The following is a 13135-nucleotide window of genomic DNA, read 5'->3' as shown; positions in this document are numbered from 1 at the left end:
GCAACTAAAATTATCTTTCTGAAAAATCATGAGCTTGAAAATGTGTGTGTGTGTGTGTGTGAGACAGAGAGACAGATGGGGTTTTAGTGATGAGTTAAGAGAACTATGTAAAGTGTAGATGTCTGACAAGGTTGCAAGCATATTTTGATTATTTATCTGAATATTGGCAACAACTAGGCCTATAGCTACTTTGCAATTGTATGCAATGATTTTGATAAATATTTGTGATTAGGAGTTTTACATCATGTTATAAACATGTATTTACTATGTGGCCACCTCCAATTCTCCAAACCATTCCACTGTAGAAGTACTGGAATTAATGTAGACCTAGTCTTTATTTTGTCTTGAAAGTATCCGTGGCACATGTGGCTAAACTAAGGCAGTCATATTCTAATAAGCATGCCAATGAATGATAGTGATTCCTATGGAGCTCCTTTGAATTCCAAAGACAGCTACTTTAGAACAAAGAGCTGCTAGCTGATATTCAAGGTTGAGGATACTAATGTTTCCAGCAGTGAGTGTTTCTGCTGAGCCAACATCTAAGTAATTTAGCAGACACTCTTATCCAAAACAACTTAGAGTAGTGAGTGCATACATTTCCATATATTTTTTGCACTGGTCCCACATTGTAATCGAACCAACAACCCTGGCATTGCAAGCGCCATGCTCTACCAACTGAGCCACATGTGACCCCACCAGGCTACCCTACCAGGGGGTTATCTTTATGTTCATCCAAAACTGTTAGCAGAAAACTGTCAAAGAAGATGTAGTTATAGAGTCATTCACCCTCAAAAAGCACAAGAAAGTGGATTTCAACACCAACCATCTCAGATTGTTCTGAAATGGTTTTGTTTCTGTAGTTAGAAAAGAATAATATGAGCATCACTGCAACATTATTTTGGTGAAAAATATTTTAACTCTAATTGATTGCCCCCAAATTGTACATTTAAATGTATAGCATTCATGTAATTTTTTATAAATATAGTACCCAATATCCTATTTTTACCAAACCTCTTCTTAATAATGATTGAGGAATCCAAATAAATGGTCAAAAGCCACCCATGGACACCCCAATTCCCACACCAAGTAGTATGAAGCTGCGGCTTGGAGTACAGTTGAATCATACTATGTTATGTATTCTCAGTGAATTTGGTGGGGATTTTTCACCTGTTCAGAGAAATTAGCCATTGAAGTAGCTTGCATTTCCCCCCATAAATTAGTGTGAAAGTTCCAGCTTTTGCCACTATTCCTGCTACTGCCAACCTATTATCCCTTTTGCTGATCTCTTGTGTTTATCAAATGGCTCACAACAATGGTTTGTAGAAAACCAATAGCTTTTGCTCAAGATGAAAATGAATTGTGTCCTGACAAGTCAAGCCAGTCCTCCATGAAAGCAATCAAATGTGTCCTTCTCTTAGCAACGAATGCCTCATCCAACTCTCCTAAAATGTCCAACAATTCATGGAGGTCTGGCATAAATTGTGAAGATGACCACACCATTTATTTTCATCATGAGCAAAAGCTATTCGTTTTCTACTCAAGGTTGCAACATAAATGTTGTGACCCATTTAGTAAACACAAGAAACCAGCAACATTTGATAAAATGGTGTGGCAGTAGAAGGAACAACATCATCTATTGGGCAAAACCTGGCATTTTTACTCATTTATCGGGAAATATGCAAGCTACTTCAATGGCTAATTTCTCTGAACAGGGGGAAAAAACATCCACATATTCACTGAGAACACATTACATAGTATGAATAAACAATACTCCAATCCGTGGCTTCATACTACTTGCTAAAACTATAAATAACTGATACTGGACATTTGGGTGGGCTTAGAGTGTTGTTTGGGGGGTGTCCATGGGTGACTTGACCATTTATTTGGATTCATCAGGTCTTGATAATTGTTAAGAGGTTTGGTTCAAATCGGATGTTGGGTTTTATGTTTATTGAATACTAGTTGAATCCTATAAATTAACATTTCAACAAAATAATGTTGCAGGAATGCTTACCTTATTTATTTTTTAAACTACAGAAACCATTTCAGGAGCATCTGAGGTGGTGGGTGTCATAGCTTGCTGAAATTAAATTGAATGACCATATAGGCAAATAATGAGAAATTATTAGGGGGGGGGGGCAGAACAGGCAGAATAGGAACTTGAAAAACTACCCATTATGAAAAGTGTGAACACTTCATGTAGAAAATATATTTATTAGAGTTTCTTCCAGTTGCATGGCTACAGGGGAAAGGAGCCACTGGGCCTGCAGATCTTCATCGGGACTGCAGATGAGAGGATCCTGAAGCCCCACGCTTTCTACCAGGTTCACCGCATCACGGGCAAGACGGTTACCACCACCAGCTACGAGAAGATCATCAACTCCACCAAAGTCCTGGAGATCCCTCTCGAGCCCAAGAACGACATGAAAGCAATGTGAGAGAAGTTAGAGTAGTGATTCATGTCAAACACCACCCATACAAAGCAGTGTCCTTTGAAGACTGGTTCAAACAGTATTTGTTTTCTTTCAAACTCGTTGAGCCTGTTTACTGAGCCTGTCTCCAATGCCACCAGATAAGCGGGAAGAATTTAAACTGATGGGAATATTCCATTGGTTCCAGGCATGCTCTTTTTCTCTCCCCAATTTTGTGGTATCCAATTGATAGTTAAAGTCTTGTCTCATCGCTGCAACTCCCGTAAGGACTCAGGAGAGGCGAAGGTCGAGAGCCGTGCATCCTCCGAAACACAACCAAGCCGCACTGCTTTTTGACACAATTCCCACTTAATCCAGAAGCCAGCATCACCAATGTTTCGGAGGAAACACCGTACACCTGGCTATGTCAGCATGTACTGCTCCCAGTCTGCCACAGGAGTCGCTAGTGCACGGTGGGACAAGGACATCCCTGCCGGCCTAACCCTCCCCTAACCCGGACGACGCTGGGCCAATTGTGCACCGCACCAGGCTGCGACAGAGCCTAGTTGCACCGCTAGCACTGCGATGCAGTGCGTTAGACCACCGTACCACTTGGGAGGCTGTGCCAGACATGCTCAATCAAGTTTTTGAAATAAAACTCATACTAATTGAACCTAGATCTGATCTCATTAACCATATCAGTTGTGATCATAATGCAACACATGGGTATCTGTACAGGGCTTACAGTAGTTAATCCTCCTATCTCACAGAATCGACTGTGCTGGGATCCTGAAGCTCAGGAATGCTGATATTGAGCTGAGGAAGGGCGAGACGGACATCGGACGAAAGAACACTCGTGTGCGTCTAGTGTTTCGTGTGCATATACCCCAACCTAATGGGCAACACATCTCACTGCAAACCGCCTCCCATCCTATTGAGTGCTGTAAGTACATTCATAGTTATTTATTTAATATGTATTTAACCAGGTCCCGTTGAGGCCAGAATACCTATTTTCAAAGGCAGACATATTACCCGTGCTCTTTAGTGTGATAAACATATAGTCTGTGGTTCTATGTGGTCTTTCCCTTCTATAGCCTTCTATTGATGTGCTATAATTAATTCAATAAGGCCTGAGGGGGTGTGGTATAGTGGCCATACCACAAACCCATGTGGTGCCTTATTGCCATTATAAACTGGATACCAACCTAAATAGATCAGTAAACAAGTATTTTAGCTTCATACCCATAATATAATGTCGGATATACACATAGCTGAAATGCTGTTTCAGGCAATCAGCATCCAGGACCCAAAGTACCTGATTTATAATGTGATTTAGGTTTAACATGTGGTTATAGTGTATTTTGATGTTACACAATGCAGTACATTTCCGTGTATGTTTCCTCTTCCCTGTTTTCATTGCACTGATGTTCACCAGAGGTAACACACATAATGAATAAACATGGCTAAAACTCAGAGTAGAGCTGATAGTCCAGGCACATGGATGTACAAAGACTCTTTTATGATTAGGCTAGCAGCTCTCAAACCTCAACTCTTTTAGGTGTGTGTTTGTTGTGTGTGTGTTTATGCGAGTGTGTGTGTTTGTGTGCTTGTGTGTGTCTGAATCCTAGTTAAAAGCAAAACATTACTTACGTGTAGGCTAACATGTCCAGGGAACACGAAGTCCATGTACCAGTGTATGCTATGCCAGTGACGTGCGTAGAGTTTGGTGGCTTTGTAGGCACTGGTTATCAAAGCCAGATTTACTCGGAAATAAACAATGAAGCCCAAGTTCACCATACAACAGATCGCTCCAAAAACCAGAGTGACATAGGCTATTAACCGAAATTTTCATGAAATGTAAATACCAATGTAGCCAAGCGCTAACCTCCAATGGCAGGATATTTCAAATCATCTGACAAAATAACACACCGCTTAACTCAGCTCAGCCATATACCAATGTAGCATCCACATTTACAACTAAAATGTGGCACCTTTTCACAATTCTTCCAATGCACGGTGTGTAAAAACACACACACATAATAATATTATTATGTGAACTATAATTACACACGCGTACAGTGCATTCGGAAAGTATTCAGACCCCTTGACTTTTTTCACATTTTGTTACATTACATTCTTATTTTAAAATGGAATAAATATTTTTTTCCCCTCATGAATCTGCACACTAGACCCCATAATGACAAAGCAAAAACAGGTTTGTAGACATATTTATTACAAAATAACTGAAAATATTACAAAATAACTTAAATATCACATTTACATAAGTATTCACACCCTTTACTCAGTACTTTGTTGAAGCACCTTTGGCAGTAATTACAGCCTCAAGTCTTCTTGGGTATGATGACAAAAAGCTGTATGATGATACAGCTATTTTCAAGTCTCCAGAGATGTTCGATTGGGTTCATGTCCGGGCTCTGGCTGGAGCACTCAAGGACATTCAGAGACTTGTCCCGAAGCCACTCCTGCATTGTTTTGGTTGTGTGCTTGGTGTCGTTGTCCTGTTGGAAGGTGAACCTTCTCCCCAGTCTGATGTCCTGAGTGCTCTGGAGCGGGTTTTCATCAAGGATCCCGCTGTATTTATCTCCGTTCATCTTTCCCTCAATCCTGACAAGTCTCCCAGTCCCTGCTGTTGAAAAACATCCCCAAAGCATGAGGCTCCACCACCATGCTTCACCGTAAGGAGGGTATTGTCCAGGTGATGAATGGTGCCTGGTTTTCTCCAGATGTGACGCTTGGCATTCAGGCCTAAGAGTTCAATCTTGGTTTCATCAGACCAGAGAATTTTGTTTATCATGGTCTGAGAGTCCTTTAGATGCCCTTTGGCAATCTCCAAGCAGGCTGTCATGTGCCTTTTACTGAGGAGTGGCTTCCGTCTGGCCACTCTACCATAAAGGCCTGATTGGTGGAGTGCTGCAGAGATGGCTGTCCATCTGGAAGGTTCTACCATCTCCACAGAGGAACTCTGGAGTTCTATCAGATTGACCATCGGGTTCTTGGTCATCTCCCTGACCAAGGCCCTTCTCCCCCGATTTCTCAGTTTGGCCGGGAGGCCAGCTCTATGAAGAGTCTTGGTGGTTACAAAGTTCTTCCATTTAAGGATGATGTAGGCCACTGTGTTCTTGGATCTTCAATCCTTCCCCGGATCTGTTCCTCCACAAAGTCCTGTCTCGGAGTTCTACAGACAATTCCTTCGCCCTCATGTCTTGGTTTTTGCGCTGACATGCACTGTCAACTGTGGGACCTTATACAGACAGGTGTGTGCCTTTCGAAATAATGTCCAATCAATTGAATTTACCCCAGGTGGACTCCAATCAAGTTGTAGAAACATCCCAAGGATGTTCAATGGAAACAGGTTGCACCTGAGCTCAATTTCGAGTTTCATAGCAAATGGTCTGAAATACTTATGTAAGTATTTCAGATTTGTATTTTTTATACATTTACAAAAATCTATTAAAACCGGTCATTATATGGTATTGTGTGGAGATTTTAGAATAAGGCTGTAACATAACAAAATGTGGAAAAAGTCAAGGGGTCTGAATAATTTCCCGGATGCACTGTATATAATAAATAACCCAGCAAACTAACACTGGTTCTGTGAATTAAAAAATGTAACCAAGGAGGCCAGTTGAGAACAAGCTCTCATTTACAACTGCGACCTGTCCAAGATAAAGCAAAGCAGTGCGCCAAAAACATCAACAGAGTTACACATGGGATAAACAAACGTACAGTCAATAACACAATAGAAAAATCTATGTACAGTGTGGGCAGATGTAGTAAGGTAAGGCAATAAATAGGCCAAAGTGGAGAAATAATTACAATTTAGCATTCGCACTGGAGTGATAGATGTGCAGATGATGATGTGCAAGTAGAGATACTGGGGTGCAAAAGAGCAAAAATAAATAAATAACAGTATGGGGATGAGGTAGTTTGGTGTGCTATTTACAGATGGGCTGTGTTCGTGAGGGAGATATAAGTCTCCAGCTTCAGTAATTTTTGCAATTCGTTTGAGTCATTGGCAGCAGAGAACTGGAACGAAAGGCGGCCAAAGGAGGTGTTGGCTTTGGGGATGACCAGTGAGATATACCTGCTGGAGCGCGTGCTACGGGTGGGTGTTGCTATGGTGACCAGTGAGCTGAGATAAGGCTGGGCTTTACCTAGCAAAGACTTATAGATGACCTGGAGCCAGTGGGTTTGGCGACGAATATGTAGCGAGGGCCAGCCAACGAGAGCATACAGGTCGTGGTGGTGGGTAGTATATGGGGCTTTGGTGACAAAACGGATGGCACCGTGATAGACTACTACTTCCAATTTGGTGATTAGAGTGTGGGAGGATATTTTGTAAATGACATCCCTGAAGTCAAGGATCGGTAGGATAGTCAGTTTTACAAGGGTATGTTTGGCAGCATGAGTGAAGGAGGCTTTGTTGCAAAATAGGAAGCCAATTCTAGATATCATTTTGGATTGGAGATGCTTAAAATGTGAGTCTGGAAGGAGAGGTTACAGTCTAACAAGACACCTAGGTATTTGTAGTTGTCCACATATTCTAAATCAGAACAGTTCAGAGTAGTGATACTAGGAGGGCGGGCAGGTGCGGGTAGCAATCGGTTGAAGAGCATGCATTCAGGTTTACTAGCATTTAAGAGCAGTTGGAAGCCACGGAAGGAGTGTTGTATGGCGTTGAAGCTCATTTGGACACAGTGTCTGTCAACACAGTGTCCAAGGAAGGGCCAGGTGTATACAGAATGGTGTTGTTTGCATAGAGCGACATCATTGATATATACAGAAAAAGTGTCGGCCCAAGAATTGAACCCTGTGGCACCCCCATAGTGACTGCCAGAGGTCCGGACAACAGGCCCTTCGATTTGACACACTGAACTCTTTCTGAGTAGTTGGTGAACCAGGCGAGGCAGTCATTTGAGAAACCAAGGCTATTGAGTCTGCCGATAAGAATGCAGTGATTGACAGAGTCGAAAGCCTTGGCCAGGTCGATGAAAACGGCTGCACAGTACTGTCTTTAATCTCTGGCGGTTATGATATCGTTTAGTACCTTGAGCGTTGCTAAGGTGCACCCATAACCAGCTCGGAAACCAGATCGTATAGTGGAGAAGGTACGGTGGGATTCGAAATGGTTGGTGATCTGTTTGTTAACTTGGCTGTCGAAGATTTTAGAAAGGCAGGCCCGGCTGGATATACTGTAGGTCTGGAGTGGATATAGGTCTAACAGTTTGGGTCTGGAGTGTCTCCCCCTTTGAAGAGGGGGATGACCGCGGCAGCTTTTCAATCTTTAGGGATCTCAGACGATACGAAATGGAGGTTGAACAGGCTGGTAATATCATTTTAGAAAGAGAGGGTCCAGATTGTCTAGCCCAGCTGATTTGTAAGTATCAAGATTTTGCAGCTCTTTCAGAACATCAGCTATCTGGATTTGGGTGAAGGAGAAGCAGGGGGGCTTGGGCAAGTTGCTGCGGCCGGGGTAGGGGTAGCCAGGTGGAAAGCATGGCTAGCCGTAGAGAAATGCTTATTGAAATTCTCGATTATTGTAGATTTATCGGTGGTGACAGTGTTTCCTAGCCTCAGCGCAGTGGGCAGCTGGGAGGAGGTGCTCTTATTCTCCATGGACTTTACGGTGTCCCAAAACCTTTTGGAATTAATGCTACAGGATGCAAATTTCTGTTTGAAAAGCTAGCCTTAGCTTTCCTAACTGAGTGTGTATATTGGTTCCTGACTTCCCTGAAAAGTTGCATATCGCGGGGGCTATTCGATGCTAATGCAGTATGCCACAGGATGTTTTTTGTGCTCGTCAAGTTTGCCAGGGGCTATATCTGTTCTTAGTTCTACATTTTTTGAATGGGGCATGCTTGTTTAAGATGGTGAGGAAAGCACTTTTAAAGAACAACCAGGCATCCTCTACTGAATGGGATGAGGTCAATATCCTTCCAGGATACCCGGGCCAGGTCGATTAGAAAAGCCTGCTCGCTGAAGTGTTTTAGGGAGCGTTTGACAGTGATGAGGGGTGGTCATTTGACCGCGGGCCCATTGCGGATGCAGGCAATGAGACAGTGATAGCTGAGATCCTGGTTGAAGCCAGAAGAGGTATATTTAGTGGGCAAGTTAGTCAGGATGATACCTATGAGGGTGCCCATGTTTACGGATTTAGGGTTGTACCTGGTAGGTTTCTTGATAGTTTGTGTGAGATTGGGGGCATCTAGCTTAGATTGTAGGACGGCCGGGGTGCTAAACATATCCCAGTTTAGGTCACCTTACAGTATGAACTCTGAAGATAGATGGGGGGCAATCAATTCACATATGGTGTCCAGGGCACATCTGGGGGCTGAGGGGGGTCTATAACAAGTGGAAACAGTTATATATTTCTGGAAAGGTGGATTTTTAAAAGAAGAAGCTCAAACTGTTTGTGCACAGACCTGGGTAGTATAACAGAACTCTGCAGGCTATCTCTGCAGTAGATTGCAACTCCGCAACCTTTGGCAGTTCTATCTTGACGGAAAATGTTGGACATTTCTGAATTTTTGGTGGTCTTCCTAAGCCAGGATTCAGACACGGCTAGGACATCAGGGTTGGCGGAGTGTGCTAAAGCAGTGAATAAAACACACTTAGGGAGGAGGCTTCTGAGGTTAACGTGCATGAAACCAAGGCTTTTATGGTTACAGAAGTCAACAAATGAGTGCGTCTGGGGAATAGGTGTGATGCTGGGGGCTACAGGGCCTGGATTAACCTTTACATCACCAGAGGATAAGGGTATGGCTAAAGGCTATAAGAACTGCTCGTCTAGTGCGTTGGGAACATGAGAATAAAAGGGGCAGATTTCTGGGCATGGTAGAATAGATTCAGGGCATAATGTACAGACAAGGGTATGGTAGGATGTGAGTACAGTGGGGGTAAACCTATGCATTGAGTGACGATGAGAGAGCTTGCATCTCTGGAGACACCAGCTAAGCCAGGTGAGGTCTCCCCATGTGTGGGGTGTGTGACAAAAGAGCTACCTAAGGCATGTTGAGCAGGACTAGGGGCTCTAAAGTGAAATAAAACAATAACTAACCGAAACAGCAGAAGACAAGGCATATTGACGTAAGAGGGAGGTATGTGTAGCCGAGTGATCATATGTTCCAATGAGCAGCAATAGGTGAGTCCGGGAGCCGTTCGGTAGTCGCTACTATGCTAGGCGAGCGGGAGGCATGGTGTTCAGAAAGCTAGTGGGCCGTGGCTAGCAGACGAAAAACCTGTTGAAACCACATCGGACGATTACGTCGGCAGACCAGTCGTGATGAATAGGCGGGGCTCCGTGTCGGCAATAAAGGGTCCAGGCCAATTGGCAAAAGAGTTATTATAGCCCATGAATTAGCGGGTATACCTCTTCGACTAGCCAGGAGATGGTTCTAGCTTGAAGCTAGCTCAAGGCTAACGGGTGCTTGCTTCGGTACAGAGGCATAAGCCAGCAGTAGCCACTCGGTTGTAGCTAGCTAGCTGCGATGATCTGGTGTGACTACTAGCTAGTAGCTAGTTAGCTGGCTAGCTTCTGATGGAGTTTCCAGTTATAACGTATAAAAATAGCAGATCCATACCACATTGGGTGAGGCGGGTTGCAGGAAAGTATATTTAGGTCATAGGTAGAAAGTGAAAAAACGATAAACTCCATATTTACATGGGACAAGACAAACACACGTCCGACAGCTACGCCATCTTGGATACAAAGTTACCAGAACATTCGTTTGGTGGCGGAAAGTGTTCACAAACACACATTTTTTCAAACATAAACACTGTCCAGTTGTGCAGATGATTATACAATGTTTATATAAAACATTTGCCTCACGTTGCAAGAACATTACCAGTAGGGATGACTATATTCCTAAAAGTTTCAATCAGAAGTGCCCATTTAAAGCATTTAAAACCAAAATATGGTCACTATGCCAAGTTTCTCCCAAAATAATATTGTCGCTGCACCACATTGCCGGCTTGACTGCTCTATGTAAAGATTTCACAGCAAGTGAAACTGATATTTAGTAACGACAGAGTAACTTTGATCGCCCATGACATTGTTGTGAAATGCGAAACAGGCCGTTTATAAATTCAGAGTGTTGTCATGTTTCTTCATTAATTCAGCGCATTTCATCTCGACACAGAGCGTGCTCAGGACACACAGAGCTCACCCCGAGTAGGCTGAAGTGTTGTCGAATCATACAAACTTTGTAATGGCAGTCAAACAAAAGTCAAATGACCAAAGTTGCTAAGCTTGCTAGATAACTGTCAAATTACAGAAAATCTCAGATTTGGCAAAATCGAGTTGATGACTATACAGATAACTCATGAATAGCGGGGAGATAAAAAGAGGAAATGTTTTGAATATCTAGGCCTAAACGCTGTTCCCTCGTCTCCTCACTCCGCTGCCGCCCTCTCCCACCGTGTTTAAATCAATATTGCCTACTGTTTTCTCGAAATGTGGCTTTTTTGGGGGGTTCGAGCTCATTTCATTTCTGTGATATCAGACTAGGCCTGGGCTCAGGCTTCAGCTCACCAGGCTTGGGTCGGACCAGGATCGACTTTTCAGTTCTGATGAGAACTCTGAACTGCATTTGGGACTCATGTGCAGTCTGGCAGTGTCAATTTTACATGTGCTTTGATTTTATGGCGACTTTGTTTGAAGTAAATACACTAGGCTAAAGGGTTCCATCCGACAGCCTGTTTGGCCAAAAATAAAATAGCACATTATCCAATCTGCTGCATGTTGTGTATTTTGTAGAATTACATTAGTGAGACTTTGGGGGAAAATGTTGTAATTTCCCGGGTCTTGTCATATTTTGGGGGGAAATGTGAAGAGTGGTCCTGGGACAGTTCTGGAATCCCGGTTACCGGTGCTAATCCCTAGTTCCCAGAACACGTTTCGGCTACTCTTTAAAGGTTCCCAGAATGTTTCATTAGGTTGTGGGAACAGTCTGGTGGGAACATTGTGCAGACATCACAAAAGATATGTTCCCAAAACACAAAAACTGTCCAGTTGTGCGGATGATTGTACAATGTTTCTTTTAGGGTACAAAAAACATTCACCTGATCATACAAGAAAGTTCACAGAACACATTTTTAATGTTCCTTACACATTCCTTTCGGTTGTGGTAACATTGTGGGGACATGACAAGAGATATGTTCCCATAACACAAAACTTTCCAGTTGTGCTGATAATTACAATGTTTTTACTCTGTTGAAAAAACATACACCTGATCTGGCAAAAACATTCCCAGAACACATTTGGTATGTTCTTTAAAGGCTCCTAAAATATCTATTTAGGCTGTGGGGATATTGATGGGATATGACAACAGATAGTTTCCCTAACACAAAATCTGTCCAGTTGTGATGACATTCTCACAATAGTTCTATCAGCGTGCACAAAACATTCCCGCAATGTTTTTAGAATGTTATTCCTATGTTCCCAGAACAATAAAATTCACTTTTGAACAGTCCATGGAGGTTTATTTCACGTGTTAGTGTTATCTTACTGTTGAGGAAGTTAGTTGTACAAAAAAAATCCATGTAGAAAGACACATGGCAATTATTTGGAATCACATGACAATTTATTAGACATTTATTGTACAAAATGTAGATTTTACCGTAGTTTGTTTGTAGTTGTAAGTGGGGATCGAACCTGGGAACTTTGGAGTATTGTTTCTGGAATGAATCCAGTGCATCACAGGGATGGGACTAACACAAATACACAAGCTGTTCACACATTTACTCTGACTTCCAGGTTGTGGTCTTTGTCTTTGCAAAAGAGGATACCAATAAGTATCCTCTATTCTTTCTTACTCCACCAATCTTCTTTACATACTGTAAAGTTGGGATGTTTTGACTTTTATTTTCACTACAAACTTGATTTCATAAATCATGTAAAAATGTTGCCTGGCAGATTGGAGTGAGGGGTATATAATCTCAGCAAAAAAAAAGAAACGTCCTCTCACTGTCAACTGCGTTCATTTTCAGCAAACTTAAACGTGTGTAAATATTTGAATGAACATAACAAGATTCAACAACTGAAACATAAACTGAACAAGTTCCACAGACATGTGACTAACAGAAATTGAGAAATGTGTCCCTGAACAAAGGGGGGGTCATAATCAAAAGTAACAGTCAGTATCTGGTGTCCACCAGCTGCATTAAGTACTGCAGTGCATCTCCTCCTCATGGACTGCACCAGATTTGCCAGATCTTGCTGTGAGATGTTACCCCCACTCTTCTACCAAGGCACCTGCATGTTCCCGGACATTTATGGGGGGAATGGCCCTAGCCATCACCCTCTGATCCAACAGGTCCCAGACGTGCTCAATAGGATTGAGATATGGGCTCTTCGCTGGCCATGGCAGAACACTGACATTCCTGTCTTACAGGAAACCACACACAGAATGAGCAGTATGGCTGTTGGCATTGTCATGCTGGAGGGTCATGTCAGGATGAGCCTGCAGGAAGAAGACCACATGAGGGAGGAGGATGTCTTCCCTGTAACGCAAAGCGTTGAGATTGCCTGCAATGACAACAAGCTCAGTCCAATGATGCTGTGACACACCGCCCCAGACCATGATGGACCCTCCACCTCCAAATCAATCCTGCTCCAGAGTACAGGCCTCGGTGTAACACTCATTTCTTCGACTATAAATGCAAATCTGACCATCACCCCTGGTGAGACAAATCTTCGACTCGTC

At 42.8% G+C, this 13135-nt stretch overlaps 1 protein-coding gene across 4 annotated transcripts in view; it reads left to right on the top strand.

Annotated features, from left to right (window-relative positions):
* Positions 1-13135, top strand: part of LOC112221783 (nuclear factor of activated T-cells, cytoplasmic 2) — a 47236-nt gene that overhangs the window by 9612 nt on the left and 24489 nt on the right. For all 4 annotated transcript variants that reach the window (XM_024384106.2, XM_024384104.2, XM_042303727.1 and 1 more), the window contains exons 4-5: positions 2232-2434; positions 3182-3354. In XM_024384106.2, coding sequence (XP_024239874.1) covers positions 2232-2434; positions 3182-3354 — 376 coding nt within the window. The remainder of the gene's footprint in view (positions 1-2231; positions 2435-3181; positions 3355-13135) is intronic.

Source organism: Oncorhynchus tshawytscha, linkage group LG22, assembly GCF_018296145.1.
Source record: "Oncorhynchus tshawytscha isolate Ot180627B linkage group LG22, Otsh_v2.0, whole genome shotgun sequence".
Taxonomy (NCBI): Eukaryota; Metazoa; Chordata; class Actinopteri; order Salmoniformes; family Salmonidae; genus Oncorhynchus; species Oncorhynchus tshawytscha.
This window is presented reverse-complemented; position numbering and strand designations above follow the sequence as displayed.